The 23,574-nt window shown below is 42.8% G+C and overlaps 1 protein-coding gene across 1 annotated transcript in view; it reads left to right on the top strand.

Moving 5' to 3' along the window:
• The window catches only part of sspo (SCO-spondin), a 417,885-nt gene that overhangs the window by 68,609 nt on the left and 325,702 nt on the right, over nt 1-23,574 (top strand). Inside the window, exons 18-22 of the mRNA XM_051928802.1 lie at nt 3,025-3,205; nt 9,627-9,721; nt 11,158-11,414; nt 20,618-20,752; nt 22,876-23,078. Of these exons, the coding sequence (XP_051784762.1) occupies nt 3,025-3,205; nt 9,627-9,721; nt 11,158-11,414; nt 20,618-20,752; nt 22,876-23,078 (871 nt within the window). The remainder of the gene's footprint in view (nt 1-3,024; nt 3,206-9,626; nt 9,722-11,157; nt 11,415-20,617; nt 20,753-22,875; nt 23,079-23,574) is intronic.

Here is a 23,574-nt window from a genome sequence, read left to right as displayed (position 1 = left end):
TAGAGGTCATGGGTGTTCATTTTAGGCTTACACCCTTGCCCTTCAAGATTCCTTGAATCATTTAATGATATTATGCACTGTAGAGGGAGAAATATGCAAGTCCCTTCCAATATTCCATAGCAGAACGTTGCTTTTAAACATTTCAATCATTTCCTCACGCATTTGCTGACAACCTGGAGATCCTCAGCCTGTTGTGGATACCAAATCATGATTACAATCACCTGTTTGAAATCACAACATTATTTAGTTATTTTACGTCATCACTGGCCCTAATTTTTCCCTGTCCCAACTTTTTTGGAATGTGTTGCAGGACTGAAATGCAGGAATAGATTTAAAAAATGAAATGAAGTCGACCAGACAAAAAATACATTATCTTGAGTTCACAGAGGGCAGCACTGTGGGTAGCAGTGGGTAGCGCTGCTGCCTCGCAGTTAGGAGACCTGGGTTCGCTTCCCGGGTCCACCCTGCGTGGAGTTTGCATGTTCTCCCCGTGTCTGCCTGGGTTTCCTCTCACAGTCTACAGACATGCAGGATAGGTGCATTGGCGGTCCTAAATTGTCCCATGTGTGTGCCTTGCGGTGGGCTGGCACCCTGCCCAGGTTTGTTCTGCCTTGTGCCTTGTGCCCTGTGCTCCAGCGAATTCCTGTGACCCTGTGTTAGGATATAGCGGGTTGGATAATGGATGGATGGGTTCACACAGTCTGCAATGAAATAAAATGTCATAGAAAGTGTTTTTTTTTGCATTTTCTATATTGTCCTAACTTTTTCTGATTTGGGATTGTAAGGAATTGCTATATACAATTAGGTCCATAAATATTTGGACAGAGACAACTTTTTTCTAATTTTGGTTCTGTACATTACCACAATGAATTTGAAATGAAACAACTCAGATGCAGTTGAAGTGCAGACTTTCAGCTTTAATTCAGTGGGGTGAACAAAACGATTGCATAAAAATGTGAGGCAACTAAAGCATTTTAATAACACAATCCCTTCATTTCAGGGGCTCAAAAGTAATTGGACAATTGACTCAAAGGCTATTTCATGGGCAGGTGTGGGCAAGTCCGTCGTTATGTCATTATCAATTAAGCAGATAAAAGGCCTGGAGCCTGATTTGAGGTGTGGTGCTTGCATGTGGAAATTTTGCTGTGAACAGACAACATGCGGTCAAAGGAGCTCACCATGCAGGTGAAAGAAGCCATCCTTAAACTGCGAAAACAGAGAAAACCCATCCGAGAAATTACTACAATATTACGAGTGGCAAAATCTACAGTTTGGTACATCCTGAGAAAGAAAGCAAGCACTGGTGAACTCAGCAACGCAAAAAGACCTAGACATCCACGGAAGACAACAGTGGTGGATGATCACAGAATCATTTCCATGGTGAAGAGAAACCCCTTCTCAACAGCCAACCAAGTGAACAACACTCTCCAGGGGGTAGGCGTATCGATATCCAAGTCTACCATAAAGAGAAGACTGCATGAAAGTAAATACAGAGGGTGCACTGCAAGGTGCAAGCCACTCATAAGCCTCAATAATAGAAAGGCTACATTGGACTTTGCTAAAGAACATCTAAAAAAGTCAGCACAGTTCTGGAAAAACATTCTTTGGACAGATGAAACCAAGATCAACCTCTACCAGAATGATGGCAAGAAAAAAGTATGGAGAAGGTGTGGAACAGCTCATTATCCAAAGCATAGCACATCATCTGTAAAACACGGTGGAGGCAGTGTGATGGCTTGGGCGTGCATGGCTGCCAGTGGCACTGGGACTCTAGTGTTTATTGATGATGTGACACAGGACAGAAGCAGCCGAATGAATTCTGAGGTGTTCAGAGACATACTGTCTGCTCAAATCCAGCTAAATGACGTCAAATTGATTGGGCAGCGTTTCATGATACAGATGGACAATGACCCAAAACATACAGCCAAAGCAACCCAGGAGTTTATTAAAGCAAAGAAGTGGAAAATTCATAAATGGCGAAGTCAGTCACCTGATCTTAACCCAATTGAGCAGGCATTTCACTTGTTGAAGACTAAACTTCAGACAGAAAGGCCCACAAACAAACAGCAACTGAAAGCCACTGCAGTAAAGGCCTGGCAGAGCATTAAAAAGGAGGAAACCCAGCATCTGGTGATGTCCATGAGTTCAAGACTTCAGGCTGTCATTGCCAGCAAAGGGTTTTCAACCAAGTATTAGAAATAAACATTATATTTCCAGTTATTTAATTTGTCCAATTACTTTTGAGCCCCTGAAATGAAGGGATTGTGTTCAAAAAATGCTTTAGTTGCCTCACATTTTTATGCAATCGTTTTGTTCACCCCACTGAATTAAAGCTGAAAGTCTGCACTTCAACTGCATCTGAGTTGTTTCATTTAAAATTCATTGTGGTAATGTACAGAACCAAAATTAGAAAAAACTCTCTGTCCAAATATTTATGGACCTAACTGTATATGTAATGAATTATTATTATTATTAATTGTCAATTCTTCTTCAGATTATTTCATTGTCTACCACAGATTATGCTATGAAGTTTTTCAAAATGATTACTCTCCCGCTGATTTATGAGCAAAGTTGTTATTTTCTATAATTCTATATAGAAATAAAGCCATGCAGCTATTTACGCAGTGTCTTATATTGTGAATAAAAGTTTATAATGCTTAAAAGTGTCTTCAGAAAGTCGAGCTTCTGGATTTAGATGAGAGCTGTTAGGGGAACGAGCTGTCCCCTCTCTGAGTCTCCTAGGACACACCAGTGGTAGGAGATGTGTGATGAAATCACCCTACGGCCTGTTTGCAGTATCCACAGGATAGGTTGATTTCATTGAATTTCTCTACCACATGGCTTCCCCTGAACAGCGGCCAGTCTGCACTTTTAGAAATTGGCTTGATTAAGAAAAAACACTCCGTATACTGTGGACCTAAATCCTTATACTGGTTCAGCAGTCAGATTTCCATAGCACTGCTTCATCTCCGTGACTCATTCTCACTCGCTTTGCTTTCTATTCATTTCTTTTTTTTGTTTTAGTCTTTGCGAAAATGGCACGTGGAACTGCACCAGTCTTCAATGTCCCGATATGGCTATTTGCCCAGGGAATCTCGTCTATTCCTACAAGTCTTGTCTGAGGACATGTGATAATATGGAGTCCCCACACAACTGTTCAGAGGCATTTGATGGCTGCGTGTGTCCAGAAGGCACTGTACTCTTGGTAAGTTTTCCTAGTAGGTGTAACCAGTAGGGGTCGCTACTGAGCCCCAAACCCCATACACAATCACACCCAAACTGGTCACTAATTCATGTAAAGTCCTGTTTTATTAACCTTTAAACTGACACATACTTGGGGGTTAATGCACCCCTGGACGCCAAATACTTTTTTGCTGCACTTTTTAAGTAAACCTCACAATTCACCAAGAAAAAGTGAAATTTTAATGGAACACACATGCAAAGAGCATCACAATTACTGCAACACTGACCATTTTACACACTGCCAATGAACTGTAAAAACTATTTATTTAAAAAACGACTGGAACAATCTATTTTTACATGTACAAGGTGTAACTGACGCCATGGATGAAATTCAGTAAATCACCGAGCCAGCTGTGCTTGAACTGGCTGCACACAAGCACACAGAGGTAAACGCCAGTGATGGCGGGACAGTCTAGTGCAGCGGCTGAATCCCAGGCATAGTGCTGTAGGGGGCGCCAGTGGTCATGAGCTGGCTGCTCAACAAACGTACGACACTGACTGATCAGCTCCGGCACGCTGGCAAATTGCACTGGTAAGCGACTGTAGCCATTTGCGGCGTTCAATGAATGTACGGCACCGAATATACTCGGCTCTGGCATGCTGGCTAATTGCACTGGGAACCAACTTTAGCCAGTTCCAGCAGTTTAAGGGTTAACACACAGAATACGCCTATCAAAGTACAAATAGCCAAGAACACGGTCCTTTTCATCCACACTCCTCTTGTTATGCCTCGTCCACATCCTCCTGGCTCTGATTGACTAGCCAAGGTGACACGGTTCCTTTAATTTTTGACTTTGAATGGTCAGATAAGAGTCTCACAAAGTAGGGACCATATCCCCCTGCATTGGCCCCTGGTGGCACCCACGGAACCCAACAGGGCCGTGTTCTGGAACTCCAATTCTTCATGATGCTGTGCAGGTATCCACATCCCAGGGATGCTGCCCTCTAGTGTATCGGTGGACACAGTACCTGAATGCTGTTGTTTCTCCTAGTACTCCCAATATTCTGGCTTCCCTGCTGGGTAAGGATTCTTGTTCCCATCCAGTCAAAGAGCCTGTCTTTCCATTTTCTTTTATCATGGTGTCCTACCTGTGCAAGGAATCGCCCGTCCAACTCCAGTGGGACTCACATAGGATACTTTCTGAATAAATGGACAGGCTCCTGTCATGAGATTGATGCTGCCTTTGTGGTCTCTAGTCCGAGTTTAGATCAGATTTAAGTGTAACTCCACTCCTGGCTGCCAGTATTTAGTAAATAATGTCATGTTTCCTGTGTTTTTGCATTGTTTGTTATTTTGGTGACATTGCAATTCTTGCAGTTTCATGAGGTTTTCTACAATTGTTCAAATACAAAGTAACCACTTAAGTGGGTGGCATAACACTTGTAGATGGAGGGGAAGTGAAACTTGATGACTGCAGTTGCTGATCTCATCGCCTGAGTATGTCAGATTACACAAGCAGAAATCATAGGGTATGTCAAATTTCACAACTACGTAATGACTTTCCAGCACACTTTCACATTTCCAAAGTATCACGTGTTCACTCCTTTTTCTAACAGCCAATAAAGTGCTGCTGGACAGAGCCAGTGCTGTATGAATTCTTAACAGGCTCTGTGAACTCAGCCACAATCTCGGCCATGTTTTACTTTTTTTCAATTCTGTCATGGTACATAAAACATGAGACTTCAGACAAACGAGTCGCTCATTCATTTACGAAGTCCAAATTCAAACCTCTTTGATTTTGTTAGGGCACATCTGGTAGACTGGTAGGACTGAGTCACTGGGTATGTCAGACTTGCTAAAATTAGATAGATAGATAGATAGATAGATAGATAGATAGATAGATAGATAGATAGATAGATAGATAGATAGATAGATAGATAGATAGATAGATAGATAGATAGATAGATAGATAGATAGATAGATAGATAGATAGATACTTTATTAATCCCAAGGGGAAATTCACATACTCCAGCAGCAGCATACTGATAAAGAAAATATTAAATTAAAGAGTGAAAACATGCAGGTATACAGACAGACAATAACTTTGTATAATGTTAACATTTACCCCGCCGGGTGGAATTGAAGAGTCGCATAGTGTGGGGGAGGAACGATCTCCTCAGTCTGTCAGTGGAGCAGGACGGTGACAGCAGTCTGTCACTGAAGCTGCTCTTCTGTCTGGAGATAATACTGTTTAGTGGATGCAGTGAATTCTCCATGATTGACAGGAGCCTGCTCAGCGCCCGTCGCTCTGCCACAGATGTCAAACTGTCCAGCTCCGTGCCTACAATAGAGCCTGCCTTCCTCACAAGTTTGTCCAGGCGTGAGGCGTCCCTCTTCTTTATGCTGCTTCCTCAGCACACCACCACGTAGAAAAGGGCGCTCACCACAACTGTCTGATAGAACATCTACAGCATCTTATTGCAGATGTTGAAGGACGCCAGCCTTCTAAGAAAAAATTATTATTTTTATTATTTTAAATTATTTTATTATTTTAAAAAAAATTATGTAAATGAAGTCTGTGACTGAACATTGTTGGAAAAGTCATGTAATTCTAGATCTGTGAGATAGCCTTACTGCATTCCAGGGGGAGCCACAGGGATGAATTGTCCCCACTTTGTAGAAACCTGACCCAGAAGTGCATCATCTGAACTTGGCCATCTCCAAGTGCTGGGTTTCCACCCAACTGATGCTTTGCCAGGCCTTTACTGCCACTGGCTTAAAGTGCTGCTTGTTCGTTGGACTTTCTGCCATCAGTTTTGTCTTCAGTAAGTGAGCTGCATGTCCAGTTGGGTTGATGCCAGTTTGACTTGTCCATTTCCACTTCTTTACCTTGAAAAGCCCTTGGTTTGCCGTCTCAGTATGTTTTGGCTCCTTGTCCATCTGTACTGTGAAGTGTTGTTCTATTAGTTTTGCAGCATTTGTCTGAATCTGAGCAGACAGTATGGCCACCATGGACGCTTCAAAATTCATCGTGCTACTTCTGCCAGCAGTCACATCATCAATAAACACCAGTGACCGACTTCCATTGGCAGCCACGCACACCCAGGCCATAACACGGCCTCCGCCATGTCTCACAGATGATGTGGTATGCTACAGATCATAAGCTGTTTCTTCTCTTCTCCATACTCTTCTCTTTCCAAAATTCTGGAACATATTGATCTTAACTTCATTTGTCCAAAGGAAACTGTTCCAAAATTGGACTGATTTTTAAAATATTTCCTGCTAAAGTCTAATCTGTCCTCCCTCTGCTTGAGGTTTACCAATGGTTTGCACCTTGTGGTAGACCTTCTGTCTTTACTTTCATGAAGTCGTCTCTTGATTGTACACTTTGGCAATGATGTGTCCTTGGTTTGGCTAAATGTTGTGAACTTCACCAAGGACAGAATTCTGCTGTCATTCGGCACAGTTGTCTTCCATGGTTGTCCACATCTTCTGGTGTTACTGAGCTTGCCAGTGTGTCCCTTCTCTTTAAGGATGTACCAGATGGTTGATTTGACCACTCCAGGGAGCTTTCTATCTTAGATTAGTATCCATTTATCAAATACACTGAAATAATTTGCATATTGTTTACAAATTTAAAGCACTTGATTGTAATCAATCTGTAACAATATAATGATGCGCAGAATGGCCAAACTATTCCAAATATCATGGCTGCTTTAGCGTTGGTAGAAGACATTGCAAATACAAGAGTTAGAAGAGAGCACATATTTACAAATTATACTGATTTCCTGTCCAATGATGATGACTGGCTTCCAAGTTGATTTACAATACTAAGATATATACTTGATATCATTTTTATGATAAAATACATTAGAGCATTAATTTAAGGTTAGAGGATTTGGTGATGCTAAATTGATACTACTAGTGTATTTGTGTGTGCTCGTATTCACCCTTCGATGAGCTGGCCCCACTTCCAGGGATTGTTCCTGCAATACTCTTGATGCTTGCTGGGACTGGCACAACCCTGGATGGACGGATGGATGGAATAATTAAACATGTATAATGAAGACCTTTCAGTGTTCCTTAAAAGTTTTGAAGAGCCAGCGTGGGCGGCACGGTGGCGCAGTGGGTAGCGCTGCTGCCTCGCAGTTGGGAGATCTGGGGACCTGGGTTTGCTTCCCGGGTCCTCCCTACGTGGAGTTTGCATGTGCTCCCCGTGTCTGCATGGGTTTCCTCCGGGCGCTCCAGTTTCCTCCCACAGTCCAAAGACATGCAGGTTAGGTGGACTGGCGATTCTAAATTGGCCCTAGTGTGTGCTTGGTGTGTGGGTGTGTTTGTGTGTGTCCTGCGGTGGGTTGGCACCCTGCCCGGGATTGGTTCCCTGCCTTGTGCCCTGTGTTGGCTGGGATTGGCTCCAGCAGACCCCCGTGACCCTGTGTTCGGATTCAACGGGTTGGAAAATGGATGGATGGATGGATGATTATGAATTTTATTTTAAATTTGTGAATTTCCCCTTGTGATTAATAAAGTATCTATCTATCTATCTATCTATCTATCTATCTATCTATCTATCTATCTATCTATCTATCTATCTATCTATCTATCTATCTATCTATCTATCTATCTATCTATCTATCTATCTATCTATCTATCTATCTATCTATCGATTACATGGAGAAAGAAAAACAGAAGGGCAGGAATTGGGGGTTAGTACATTTGACAGACACAGTACTGCTGCAATAAATTATTTCATCAAGGGTTGCGTGAGTCCCAGCAAGCACTGTGCACGAGGCAGGAACAATCCCTGGACTGGGTGCCAGCTCATCGCTATCACTGTGACACAATGTCCACACATGTTTAATACTTGCTTTAATGCATTTCATCATAAAAATGAATTCAAGTATATATCTTGGTATTCTAAAATGTTCAGAGAGCTGTAATATCATGAATGTGGTATATTCTGTGTGGCGATCACTGCCTGTGCGCTACTGTCGGCGTTTTGAAAAGCCCGTTTAAGAAGCATATAGCGATTAACAACTGGGTCGGGGAATACTTAGAATACAAAGCATTTAATGTGCTGCTTTAGTTACAATGGTGTTTGAGAAACTCTAGTAAAAATAACATCAGTTTTAAAATGAAGTTTACAGTGTTCTACTTTAATGACAAAATACTGTAAATGATGAGATTAAAGTGAAATTTTTTGAAATTAAAGCCGACTTTTCAATTTTAATCTTGACATTTTTTTTCAGACGGTGGGCTGTGACTTAACTTTTCATGTCAACTTTGATATCTGACCACTTCTTTTTTATTTTGCGCAATGTGCTCCACCATCAATTTCCATTTATTGCTTATACCACTGCTTGAGCCACCAAATAGTACAGCTTTTCCTGCCTCCACTTCACCGTGCAGGACCTCCATTTCGCATTTGCTGAAATTCTTTTTTACACATGCTTTAGCCTTTGTCTTTAAACAAAACCAAAATGGAAGGGGCTATTTATGTTGAATGGTATATTCAAACAAGTGTAATTCTGGGAGGGGTCTGGGTGGGGCTGAAGGCCCATGCATGTGTGCTAAAATTCACGTCGATTGGGATTTATAAAGGGAAAGTGAGTGGAAGTTTGCTTGCGCACTGTTTTATGCATCTGAATTTTTTTGTCTGTGTGCACATTTCCAGTTTTGTCCACATGCAAAGTTTTAGTATGAATTCTATGCAGGCCTGTGATATTTCTGCTATTTCTCAAATGGGTTTGTTTTGTATTCTCTGCCTAATGATGGCCTGTTTTTATTTGCATGGACAGCTTTTTGGACTTCATATTGAGAGTTCACACTGGAATCAACTGCAGATCTTCTACCTGCTTAATAGTTAATGAAATAATGAGGGACCTGTTCACACCTAGCTGTGGAACAGCTTTTCAGTCTGACATGGGGACCATGTATAAAAATGGCTGTCATTCCTAAATGGTTCATATGATATTACTGTTAATTCTTTTGAATTAAAGCTGAAAGCCTACACTTCAGTCATGTAATGATTTCTTCATTTCAAGTCCATTGTGATGGCATACAGAACCAAAATTGTGAAAATTAACCTAACTGTATATTAACCCTACTGAGCAGTGAGCTTCTACCATCATCGTCTAAGAAATGAGAGATGCAGCTTTTCACTGAAGGATGGCATTGCTCCTCTCCAGTACAGATTTAAAGTTATACAGTTTATGCTCAGGCACACAGTAACCATAGATGTTTTGATAGCTCATAGTGGCCAACACCCTAAGAAGATAAACTTACCAGGTGTTTCCTTTGTTATAAGTGTTTTCTGTACCTCAACATTCTTACTATTCCATTAGAAGTGGATATGAGTGGATTAAGGACGTGCCCCAGGGCTTCCCAGTATTCCTGTGGTTGACACTCAGCCCATGCTCATTTGCCTTTCTTTACTTTGCAGGGTGAACAGTGTATCCCTCCTTCAGAATGCCCATGTCATCATAATGGCAGACTCTACTACAAGAATGACAGCATCACCAAGGAATGCAATACCTGGTAAGCATACTGTGTTCCATGCCTTCCCTGATCCATCTTTTGTATTTCTTCACACACAAGATATGGACTTGCAAGGGACTCTAGTAGCATTGTGAGAAGAGAGACTAGAAGCCAACTAGTTCAGATCAGCATTCAAGAAACTTACACTTGACCACTTGGTCTGACAGAATCATACAGCCGTCATGTAAATTATTGATATTAGACAGGGATCAGAGAGTGCAGACCATCACCTTTTTCATGCTGTGGAATCATCCAGTTCATGGTATCATTTCCCCTTCACTGAGTCAGTGCCTTAACATGGTGGAGCAGTTTGCGTGATCAACGATACCCTAAGCCAGGGATGTGCAAAATCATTCCTGGAGGGCCGTAGTGGCTGCAGGCTTTTGTTCCAACCCAATTGCTTAATAAGAAGCACTAATTGCTCTAGAAACACTTCTGCTTCATTTTAGTTATCTCCCTCGTTAAGATTTTGAACCCTTATTGCTTATTTAAGTCTTAAACAGCTGCATTCTTGGTTTTTAATTGCTCCTTATTAGCAATAAGATGCAAATGACAAAAGAAACCAGCAGTTATCCATTTTGCTTGTTACCCTTTACGCCTGTGTGTATTTATCATGCACTATTTGGTTTAATTAAATACTTGGAAGGAAAGAGAAGACAAAAAAGTCAAGGATTGAGAATTACCCATCCATTTTACACTTCAAAATATTTGGATATCTTTAGAATGGAAAAAAAAATCTAGGATTTGAGAATGACTTGACATAGCAGAGTTAAAGCACTAAAAAGCCATGAGATGTAATTATTGGCAAGGATTGTTTTCTAATTAAACAACTGGGTTGGAATAAAAACCCGCGGCCACTGCGGCCCTCCAGGAATGGCTTTGCACACCCCTGCCTAAGCAATGCTGTCAGGACATTGTGTACTTCTGGTAGGGCCACCTGGGGCAAGGTCAGAGATGAAGTCCTGACTAAGTCACTGACTCAACTACCTGGTGGAACTTCTTTCCGCCCCCCATTGTCCACCACACAGCTTGCCATTTGGAGTCCCAACAAGAATTGAAAGCAGTGTGATTGAGGATTGCGCACTGTCACTACCGGTAATATTAACAACTCCTTTGTGCAGGTTCTTCCTTCCATTCATCTACCATCTTTTATTTATTGTACCTCTGGGTCTGCCTTTCTCAAATTAGGCTGCTCATATACTAGCATACACATAGGAGGGAGAGTGTCAGACATGGACAAATGGATAGATGGACAGTTTCATCACCAGGTCAATGGACAGCTATGGTGGTACTATTTCCACATCTGTCCTCATAACTCATCTGTTACTACTCACCATTTCTGTTCAATGCCAGCATTTTATATTGAGTAGAAAGACAAGAACCTGGATTTTGACGGGCCAAATGACCAAATACTTTTCTTACGCTTTGCTTTTCAGTGTGTGCAGAGACCGTCGCTGGCACTGTGGAAAATCACGCTGTTCTGGAACCTGCCTTGCCACTGGAGACCCACACTACATCACCTTTGATGGACGGCCCTTCACTTTCTTAGGAGACTGCGAGTATATCTTGGCACATGAGACCAACGGGCTCTTCACCGTTACTGTGGAGAATGTACCTTGTGGCTCTAGTGGGGTTACCTGCACTAAGTCTGTAATTGTGGCACTGGGCAACACCATTTTGCACTTGCTAAGAGGTAAGGCAGAAAGTCTTCAAGCATCATGAAATGTGTAGGCAGATGTAAATGAGTGAAGACAAGGCAAAAGCTTCATTTTTATTTTGAGAGTAATGTAATCATGAAAGCAGATATTGTCAAAAAAATCTATATATATAAAATCCCTGTGAGCGTCCAGGTGTCCGTGTGTGGGTGTCTTCTGGTGAAGTGCGCATGCGCGAGGCACGGTGCGATGCGCGATATTACTGTCAGAGAAAGTTAGAGGCGTTTCACGGAAATACAAACCAGTATTACTGCAAGAGGAAATTAAAAGGTACACAATACAGTGACGCATATTACAGCCACATACAAGCCAGTATTACGGTCAGAGGAGATTAAAGGCATATTACCGACGCGCACGCCTGTATTACCGTCAGAGAAAATTTAAGGTATATTACGGACGTACAAGCCAGCGGACGTACAAGATGGTATCCTTCAATAAGGGAGCACACAAAAAGGCGAGCCTCAAAAGGGCGACCTCAATTGGGCGCAGCGAATAAAGGCGCGCGTAAATAAAGATCTGCACCTTTGTTGCTCTTCACATATTCCAGAGCCATTTGAACTAAATTATCTACGAACGCCTTTATTCGCCGCGCTCAATTGAGGTCGCCCTTTTGAAGCTCGCCTTTTTGTGCGCGCCCTTATTGAATAGAGCCGTACAAGACAGTATTACTGTCACAGAAAATTAAAGACACACAATACACGGCATCAGCCCACAAAGAACGGTCAGCTCAGCAAGTAAACATCAACAAAAGAAAGGCTGAAAGAAAGAAAAATACGACCAACAAAAAGAACGAGGTCAAAGTCTCTTGCCATTTAATATAGACTGTTCCTATTAATGTTTATGCACTACTGTTCTAGTGCCCGTTATTACAACGGGCTAAATGACTAGTAAATAAATAACGTGGTCTTAGATGGGAATTACCCAATTTATTCCCTAGGTTGTAGAGTTGAGTAGCACACCAAAAGTGATGCCTATTGCACTGCGTACTTAACATCTGTGCAGAACCTCCAACTGTAGGTGTTGCCTTCTTGTCCAGTAAATGAACTGACTTTGTTGGCTTCCTTTTATGCCTTGATGGCAGATACGTGTGTTAATAAGTGGAGCCCGGTTGGGGCTACTGTTATTCTTCTTCTCCTGGGTCAGTGAATGATAACATGTTTTGGACTAATCTGTTGTCACTTGGCTGACTTAACGACTGTTGTCATTGACTTTATTCTCTTCCTCCATCAGATATGCCTGATTGTTTTATTTTGAAGGAGTGATATAAATGGCTATCACAGATTATTGATGCACCTGTCTTGCCCAAATTATTTACAGTAGAGATTTCTTACTGGGGAATAAATAACGTTTACTCAAGGAATAAAAAAAATCTCGATTAGTTCCCTCTGATGACATGAGACTTACTCATTGTGGTCGAAATTTAACATCTTATTAAAGATCTAACGGCAATTCAGTAATCAGGCAGGAGAAAAGCCGTTCATTGTATCTTTTAATGAGTCCTCGGCAAAATGCCTTGGACGGAGCAGTCAGTTACAGCCTGGTCAGAATGGTCAGAGAAACAAAGGACAGAGATTCATTTTATAAACTGTTCAATTTACATACGGTGTCAGTCAATGCATACATTTTACTCTGGTTGATTCATTGGTTTACACACAAATGATTTATATAAAAATAAAAGTCTGTCATATTTAGGGAATCCATTCCCAGAGGATTTGGGAATCCCGCATGTTATTCCCGGGACTCCCGGGCTCAGTGACACAGTGCACAGGCATCTCACATGTGAACGGTGTTAGAACGAGCGACACTTATTTTTAATAAAACTACTGCAATATGTTGACACCGATAAAAGACTAACTTAACTACAAGCAGTTCATGCTGTCATATAAGTACATGTATCTAGTTAGTTGCGGTTATCAGAGCGTAGAAAGCACAACGTGTCCAGCGTACGGTCGTCCAGGCGAGAGCGCACCTTCGTGCAGAAGTACGCCAGCAGCTGAGAAAGCACGCTCTGCCTCCACTGAAGTAGGCGGCACAGTCATCAGATATCGATACACTTGTTCTAAACAACACCCGTGCTTGCCGTTGCTCTGAAACACTGCCGTTTCAGCTTTTACTGATACATCCAGTTTCTTGTCATCATTCTGTGATGGTAAGTGTCTTAACACAGATAATGCGGATACAACAGACTGACGCATTGCAATTTCAAGTTGCTGTTCAAAGCTGTCAACAGCACAGACGTCAATGAACTCTGCCCCATCCCGGCATTCGTGAGCTGCAGAGTGCAGACACCTCCCAGTCCACTGTGCTCAGTCTTAGTGGGAGCCGGGAGACTGACTGACTGCTGGTCTGTTGTTGACTGAATTAATCGGCAACACACTACACCATGGGCCATAATTATTTTCAACTATAACTGTTATTTCTTGATCGATTTTTACACTTTTACATGCTATATATGTGAGCTTGGCCATTCCCGTTTTCCTGAGAATTACAGCAGTTTCATTCCCGGGAATGGATTCCCTAGTCATATTATATTGTGGTTCTTCTTATACCTTTTGAGATGAGCCACTACCCTTGACATTTCTGTGCATATAACAACTGTCCATTCTCATTTATAGGACATCTCCTGATTTTTTAGTCATCTCTTAGTTATCCTTCAGTACATTTTATACATTACATCAACTTTTCTTCCGGTACATTCTTTATTTACTTGACCATCTCAGCATTTTTTCTAAACCAATTCTTATATTTCAGTGTACATTTTGTTGTTCACTTGATCTTTACATCATTTCCGACATTTATTAACGTTTTATTCTATTTCTTAAAGATGAATGCTACGTTACCCTAAAATTGTTCTTCCACATCGTTCAACAACTGCGCCAAGAATATCCAAAGTCGTAGGTAAAAAGCAAGAAACGAGCGTCTCACTGGTTGACGTGTTCTCATCGACTCAGTGTGGTTCATTCTGGGATACCGGTATCTGCTCATCATTAGTTGTTTTTAGATAAGTGAAAGTAGCATTATTGCATTATTATGTGCTATTATTTGAACTTGAAATAAGAATGTTAAAAACAGTATCTTAAAATGTACCCTTTGTCGATCATTTAATTATGGTAGAAGTCATGTCATGTCATTTTCTAACCCTCTTAATCCAGGCCAGGGTGTTGAGGGGTGGCTGGAGCCTATTCCAGCTAACATAGGGTGCAAGGTAGGAACAATCCCTGAGCAAGGGTGCCAGTTCATTACAGGGTGAACACACACACACAGACACATACACCAAACACACTCCAGGGCCTATTTAGTGTCGTCAGTTCAACTAACCTGCGCATCTTTGAACAGTGGGAGGAAACCAGAGAAAAATGTTACTGCTCAAAGGTTGATCTTTGATGACTCATGAGACCAAAAAGAGATTGCCATTTATGTTTCATCTAAGGATCAACGTTGTTATTGATGTCTCTCCTAAAATTCCTTAGAAGAAATAGCTTTAGACAAAAAGGAGACCTGAGATACAGCTGAGGTTAAAGGAATCAAAATTGAGAATTTGGTTTGAAAAGCATTTTATGCAAGATCTCCTTATGGTCTTGTCTGAATCTCAATATTTTTACTTATTATTGGGCTGATGCCTTTATCTGAGGTGGCTTACGACATTAGAGATACGATCAGTTGCGTTTCTTTTGTTTTTCCAGTTAGAGCACAGGCTGGTGAATCGACTTGCTTATTGTCACATGGTGTCAGTAGTGGGATTTAATCCCACAACCTCAGGGATTGAAGTCCATAGTCTTAACCACTATACCACCCTGCAACTAATAGTATTATTCAGAAGCAAGGACTAAATGTTTTGTAATCGTAGTAAAGTGTTTTATTACCACAAAGAACTGTTGATCCATTTCAGCATTTATTACTGAGCACACAATGCTAATACCTTCAGACTGCAAAAAAAAAAAAAATGTCAAGTCACTGCTTGGAAGATCTCAGCCCATTGTGTGACTTTGCAAAGATCTTCACTGAAATTCAACAAGAGACCCTTGTAAGAACACTGGAGAGTTTTTTCTCGGTACAAAAATCTGAGAAGCAGGTGTAGATGGAGGGCCCCGGACACAGACAGGCAGACACGTTTCCAGCCATCACCACACGTTTATTTACACTGTTATAGACAAAGTCTTAAAGTGCACAGCCACACAAACCCCAACAGTTTCCCAAAGTCCAGGCTCCTCTTTAAGCCACTTCTCTTTCTCTTTCTCTCTCTCAGGCCTCTCCTTGCCGCCTCCTCTCCGACCTCATCCTTCTCCTCACCCGACTCCAGCCCTGAGTGAGGGGAGGTGGCTCCTTAAATAGGCTAGCGGCTGATGACCACACCCGGCCACCTGCCACAATACTCCCCCACAAGCTGAGATCCCTAGGGGCCAGCGGCCTGTCCCGCAAGGGCAGGTTTTCCTCGGAGGCAAGCCGACACGTTCCAGCCTAGGGCCCAGTCCTATAGAATAAACAGAAAAACAGGGGGCGGAGATGTTGCCTTGATGCGGCCCCTCGGCACGCTTCCTCCGAATTTGGGCCAACGCTCTCTGCTCCGACCGGCACCCCGATACTCTCTTTCTCGGCCTCCCCAACCGAGTACTCCGTGATCCCCGCCACGGGACCGCCAACGGGAGCACACTCGCTCTTCTCCTCTCATGCTGCGGGTTTTCCCTCGGCCTCGGCAGAGGGCGGCCTCTCTTGGGACGTCTGCACCCAGCAACACATCCTCCCATATCGGAGGAGTCGGCTTTCTTCCTCCGATTTCTCCTCTTTCTTTGGGACGCCGCGGCGGTTCAGGTCTGCCTACTGTAGAAGGACAGGCCCTGTCCCGCCGGCGTCTGTAGCTTTACGGGGCCGGTCCTACTCACCGTCCCCGCTGTACCTCTCCGGTCAGAAGATCCAACGCCGCACCATTCCCCTTTCGCCAGCGGCGCTTGCTCTGACGCGACTGCCATCCCCTCTGACTTCCGCGTCTCAGCCCGGAGGGCACATAGCTCAGGTGGCAGCGATCCGGCGAGCTGGAGGCATCTCTGCAACTACTGCAGAACCACTGCCAGGCACAGAAAGTCAGTCGACGGTGAGCTTACCTTACAAGCAGCATCAGTTGCCGACTGCTTTCTATGGGCCCTTTCCTCCGGCCCATTCAGGTTTTTCACTGGCACGGGATGGACATTCCCCGGGCCCGCCTCCATCCAATCGTTGGCGGGCACACGGGGCACACTATCCAACCCTGTGCCTGTTACAAGGAGGGACTTCCGGTCGGCGGCCATCTCGTCCTCCCTCCACACACGGAGACGAGACTCCGGGCAGCTCCACGGCTGCTGCAGCTGTTGTAGTTGCAGCTTCTCCTTCCCGGCAGCTCCCCTTGCTGCCGCCGCGTCTATGAGCCGCCCCTGAAATACATAGTCCAACAGCGGACCGTTAACAGTCCAGGTTGCTACATTTCTCTGCGGGGTTGGGTGCACGCCGCCCCTGCGGCACGTGGGTGAGCTCCCCTGCTGTGCCAGGCCCTCCACAGACTTATTTCTTAATGCAGGTCCCAACCTTGTCCCAGGTAGAGCATCCTGCCGACTACGCCACTGTAGATGGAGGGCCCCAGACACAGACGGGCAGACAGGTTTCCAGCCACCACCACACATTTATTTACACTATTATATACAAAGTCTTAAAGTGCACCGCCACAAACCCCAACAGTCTCCCAAAGTCCAGGCTCCTCTTTAAGCCACTTCTCTTTCTCTTTCTCTTTCTCTCTCTCAGGCCTCTCGTTGCAGCCTCCTCTCTGACCTCGTCCTTCTCCTCACCCGACTCCAGCCCTGAGTGAGGGGAGGCGGCTCCTTAAATAGGCAGGCGGCTGATGACCACACCCGGCCACCTGCCACACAGGAAACAAAAGACAATTGTCTCCATTTTACTTTTTTTTCTGGTCTCATTGTTGACTTGGAGATCCCAAAAAGATATTAAAGAGATCTGCTTTTTGTTTTCTTCATTCCTACAGGAGCATGAAAACTCCTTGCAGGAAGGACCCGGCACACAAACCCTGCTGCTGTCCTTACTGCGAGGCAGCAGTGCTACCACTGCGCCATCATTCCACCCCTGTGGTAGAAGTATAAACTCAAATTACTGAACAAATCAGGGTAGGGGAAAATTTACTAAATCCGTAGAAGACGTTCTACCCAGTGTTTAGTGTTTTAACACAGCATAGTGTTTATTAATTGATTAAGAAGTTCAAAAATGACCAGACAGGTGTTAAGCCTGAAGAAGGAGTTGGATGCCTGTCCATGTCCACTACCAATGACAACATCGAGCAGGTCTGTGCTATGATTCTGATAAACTAACAACGATTTCAGTTCCTGGTACACCTAAAAGCAGGTCACTGCTTGCTAAAAAGTTACCACTGGGGAAACGGGGCGAAGAAATTTGGGAATCCCTGATTTACAGCATCAAAGAAAACTGAGATGTATTAGACTCAAGTATCAAACTATTGAAATCAAAGACATTATTTTGGATTGGAGGTTCTTATGCTGTCATGTAATTGTAGTAGCGGTTTTTTTAAATATCTAGTTATCTTTCATTGCCCTTAGAAATTAACATGAGTACATAGGATCATAAGGTCCATACTGCAATGTGCACAGAGAACAGTGAATTTCTAACAACTTGCAGGTGCCAATCAACATGCTACCCCTCTCCAGCACCATTAGTTTATCAAAGGCTCAGACCCTTGAAATGGCTCTAGAGCAGGGGTCTCCAACATGTCGATCGTGAGCTACCGGTAGCTCGCAACCCCTTTCCAAATATCTCGCCAAAGGGTGCAACTTGACTTGATTTGATTAGTCAAATTAGGGGTGGGCGATCTTTTCAAAAAATCATATCACAATCCACAATCTGAATTGCAGTCTATGTTTTTAATGTGGCATACACTTAAGAGAATATCCGGACTCAAACTCATCAAGACCTAAGTAACATCCAGCCATCCATCCATTCTCCAACCCGCTGAATCCGAACACAGGGTCACAGGGGTCTGCTGGAGCCAATCCCAGCCAACACAGGGCAGAAGGCAGGAACCAATCCCGGGCAGGGTGCCAACCCACTGCAGGACACACACAAACACACCCACACACCAAGCACACACTAGGGCCAATTTAGAATCACCAATCCACCTAACCTGCATGTCTTTGGACTGTGGGAGGAAACCGGAGCGCCCGGAGGAAACCCACGCAGACACGGGGAGAACATGCAAACTCCACGCAGGGTGGACCCGGGAAGTGAACCCGGGTCTCCTAACTGCGAGGCAACAGCGCTTTAGTTTAAATATCAAACAAAGTTGAATTCAATTGTTCACTCATTCACTCAATCGTTAAGGAACACACCCTGAAGGCAGCGGGCGAGTGAGTGAGGAAGGCCCCTCCACTCGGCCTGCTGCGTGTTTCTCAGATTCGCACAAATAAATTGGTACTGCCAGCGAACTCTGACACATAGCGAAATGAGAGAAGTCGCAAAATCAACCGGATTGTTCAAACAAATTATAGAAAAAAACTCAATCTAAATCTGTTAAGTAGTTCTCTCGTGAAAAGTGGACAGACAGACGGACATTGCATTTTATATATTATATATTAGTAAACCTTCAAAATAATGTGCAGTTAAAGTCTTGACAGCATTCTCAACATTTCTGGAGCTTAGTAGAGCCAGATAACTATAAGAATCTTCACCAAGCAGCTCTGAAAATGTCTGCTTTGTTTGGGTCTCCATACCTCTGTGAGTCTGACGTGAATGTCATGAAATCAAAGTTCAGAACAAGACTGACAGACGAACATTGAAATGACTCCATAAGAGTGAACCTCAGTGGCTCCACTCCACCAGACACCTCAGTGCCAGTCATCTGACCAACTAATAAAACACATCACACATGTAACTGGACCTGTGAATAAAGTGACACAGTAACATGTGACAAAATGACAAATGGATAAGTCATATCTGTGGATTTGGAATTGCATTGTTTGGTTTTGACAGCATTCACGTTTTATTTCAATAATGTGAGATACACTAGAAAATGCATACAGACATACAAAATGTACTTGCAGGTGAACTAAATATTTTTTGTGATGTTTTAATGCAAAATGTGAGTTGTGGACACCAACATTTTGTAAATGTTCAGGCAAAACAAGAGTATTCAGTTTGTTTGGGTTGAAATAAGCTATGAGAATAAACGTTAGAAAACACGAGGAGCTCTCGGCCAGTTTGATTTTGTAAATTTAGCTCTCTGGGGGAAAATAGGTTGGAGACCCCTGGTACAGACAATTTAGAATTGTCACTCTCTCCAGTGCTATGACCAGTGAGTGTCACTACCTTCCCTCAAAATGTCTGTCTTCCTAACCTTGAGACGTTGGTCTTCTTTACCTCAAAACTTCTGTCTTTCTTATCTGAAGTAACTAACTTTCTGTGACATTAGAATTATAATTAAAGATTATCTGCTTTTAGACCAGAAGGTGTACCAGGGCAAAAATCCATAGAAGAATTTCTGCTCAGTGTGGAGTGTTTTATGAATGGATTGAGAAGTCCAAAAATGGTTGGACAGGTGTTAAGCATGAAGAAGGATCAGGATACCCGTCCACATCCACTAACAATGACAACATCGAGCAACCATACCATGATTTTGATTAACTAACAAGGATTTCAGTTCCTGGTACACCGGTGCACATCGAGAGTTGAGCAGCCATGTTTATATCTAAAAAGCAACAAGAGAAACTGACGGATTAAGGTTGAACCTTTACTGCTATGACACCCTATGTCTCCACATGTGCACTGGGAAAGCTGCACAGCCAACCTACACAAAATGATCACGGCAGGGCAGATAATTATTGAGTTACCCTGGTATACTTCAAGGTAGGAAAAATAAAGTATGACATTAAAATCTGTCACCTCATTTTTCACAACACAGAAAATGTGCAAAATTGTCATTTCACACAGTCATGTGTACTATTTATCAGTCTTTGACGGTGAGCGGGTGGTTGTCTGTTTTCGAAGTAATCTCTCAGAAGGATTGTGGAGCCGTACTTTAGTTTACAACAGGGGCCAGGAATAAAAGATACCTGATCTAACTCAGTGTCTAATATTTAAAATATGGCTAGTGCTTTAAAACCCGAATGTCATCCCAGTGTCCTCCTCATTCCAGGGAGAGCTGTGACCGTGAACGGTGTGTCGGTGAGACTGCCCAAAACGTACAGCGGAAGTGGGTTGAAGCTAGACAAAGCCGGCCTCTTCATCACTGTCACTTTGAAATTAGGACTCGCTCTGTTGTGGGATGGAGGTAAGAGTTGAAACTGATTTGCTTGCTATTACTTTTACCATTTTGCAACAAAAGAATGAGATGCTCTTATGACTTTGTATTGCATTAAAGTATTTTAGATTCTTTCATGAATTGATGACAGTGGTCCCCCGTGAATCTGCAGCTGAAACGTTCCAAAATCTGTAGCAAATGACTGAAACTACGGATAACAACAAAACTAAATATAAGTAGTTTTTTATTCACACACATACCTATTATAAAGTTTAATTGACAAATTAAACACAGTAAGAAATTACCAACATTAAATAATAATAAAATACAGTGAATATTATTATACTTGTGACCACCAGGGGGCGTAGCAGTAGCAGCACACAAGTTGCCCTGTGCCTTAGAGATTTCATCTTTTTTCAGACCACAGGGCTTCAAAACACGCAAACTAAATACTCAGCAATCCTTCCGTCTCTCCTCCGCTCCTCCAGGCAAGTTTTGCCTTCCTCCTGCTGACTGTGGCTCTCCATTTTGAAGCAGGCTGCTCCTTTCTGGTGTCCCATGAGTGTGGCTTGTGAGTACTTCTGGGTATGTTTGAAACCCCACAAAACTGGGCTCACTAGTCCCTTCAGTTCCTCCTGGTGGCACCCACAAAAAACATCAGGGCTGACCCAAAGGACTACAACTCCCAGTATGCCTTGTGGGTATCCGTGGTCATACTGTAACCCAGTTGCCACCTAGAGTGTTGGGGAAAGCAATTACCTGAATAACTTGTCTTCCCCCGTCCTTCCATCATACAGGTGTTCCGGCCGAGTAAGGATACTGGTACAGTCCCTGCTTGACGTCTCTCTCACATTTTCCCCCTTCCTTCTCTCGAATGAAATCATCACTGTGGTGATAAGATGTCAGACACAGAGGCGTGCTTGTATGTGCTGGGCCGTACACAGAATGCAGCAATGTAGACACCATTGAAGGTATCCAAAGTGGTAAAAACATTTGCTCAGAATGGCACGCTGTACCCCGAGGGTTTTCAAAAAGTTCAAAACACAGCTACTAGAAAGACTTTCCATCAGTTAGTATAACTTGTTGTACAATAAAAATAAAAAAAAAACTCCACAGTCCAAATGTCTTTGTTTTAAAAGTTTTAGTAAAATTCAAAGCAAACAGTTCATACAAAAAATAAAGAAGAAGAAAGTTGAAAAAAAAAAAGAAAAAAATTATTGTCCATAATGTTCCATTTAATGCTTGGTTACATTTCTTAAAGTTTCTATCTGTGATCACTTACTCTAGGATCGACATTTGACCCATGTACATACACGGTCAGGGGGCTATATGCCCATATAATGCCTTTCTGTCTAATAGTTCATGTTTATTCCTAGCTCTCTGATCTCTAAATACAGAAATATAGCAGAGCATTAAGAACATTCCATTAACTTGTTAGCTTATAAGACGGTAAACTGACTATTCCATTATCTAAGTGAAAGCTACATTCTATTCATCCATACATCCATTATCCAACCCGCTATATCCTATCACATGGTCACGGGGGTCTGCTGGAGCCAATCCCAGCCAACACAGGGCGCAAGGCAGGAACAAACCCTGGGCAGGGTGCCAGCCCACCGCAGGGCGCGCACACACACACACTGGACAATTTAGGATCGCCACTGCACCTAACCTGCATGTCTTTGGACTGTGGGAGGAAACCCACGCAGACACAGGGAGAACATGCAAACTTCACGCAGGGAGGACCCGGGAAGCGAACCCAGGTCTCCTTACTGCGAGGCAGCAGCGCTACCACTGTGCCACCGTGCCGCCCACATTCTGTTTAAATTAAGCAAAAACTTAGGTAGATTTACTGTTAACATGAACTTAAAAGATTTGGCTCTTACATGCACAATTTTAAACTTATGAAAAGTTTTTTTCTGGAATTTTCCATTTAATATTTTCGGGCCATGGTAAACTATGGGTAACCGAAACTGAGAAAAGTAGTTCTACTGTATCTATTGTAAATTCTAACAGACAATAAAGAGATTCAAGGTACAAATCAACAGCCAGGACTGAACAATCCAAAGCCCACTCGGCCCAAGACCGAAAAAGTTTGAACCCGTCATGTTATTCAAAAATAGGATGACATCAGTGCATGATTTCATCAACAGGTACAAGAGTTTATCTGAAACTGGATCCAGTGTTCCAGGGACGAGTAAGTGGATTGTGTGGGAATTTTGATGGTGATACAGAGAATGACTTCACCACTCGGCAGGGAGTTGTAGAGCCCATTGCAGATCTGTTTGGAAATTCTTGGAGGGTCAGCCAGAGTTGCCCTGAAGTGCAGAATGATGTACAGCAACATCCATGCACGGTAAGTAGTATTGTGTTATACAAATGAGGAAATGTAATTAAATACACAATCTAATCCTGCCATATCGCATATTTTAACCAAGAACTGCTTCATGAACAGCTGACATGAAGTAAATGTTATGTAATGGCCTAAATGTAATGCAAATTTTGTGTTTTGTTCTCATTTTTAAATGATTAAATTAATGTTTTAGATATTTTCTGCTGTTTTTGTAATCATGTACAGTGGTGGCTTGGTTTGCGACCATAATTCGTTCCAGAAACGTGCTTGTAATCTGAAGCACTCGTATATCAAAGCGAATTTCCCCATAAGAAATAATGGAAACTCAGATGATTCGTTCCACAACCATATAACAATATATACAATCATATAAAAATGATTAATACAAAATATAAAGTAAAAATACATAAAACAAATTAACCTACACTTTACCTTTGAAAAGAATCGTGGCTGGTGTGAGGGAGATGAGAGAGAGGTTATTGTGTAGGACGACTTTCAC

The sequence above is a fragment of the Erpetoichthys calabaricus genome, chromosome 6 (assembly GCF_900747795.2).
Source record: "Erpetoichthys calabaricus chromosome 6, fErpCal1.3, whole genome shotgun sequence".
Lineage (NCBI taxonomy): Eukaryota > Metazoa > Chordata > Cladistia > Polypteriformes > Polypteridae > Erpetoichthys > Erpetoichthys calabaricus.
This window is presented reverse-complemented; position numbering and strand designations above follow the sequence as displayed.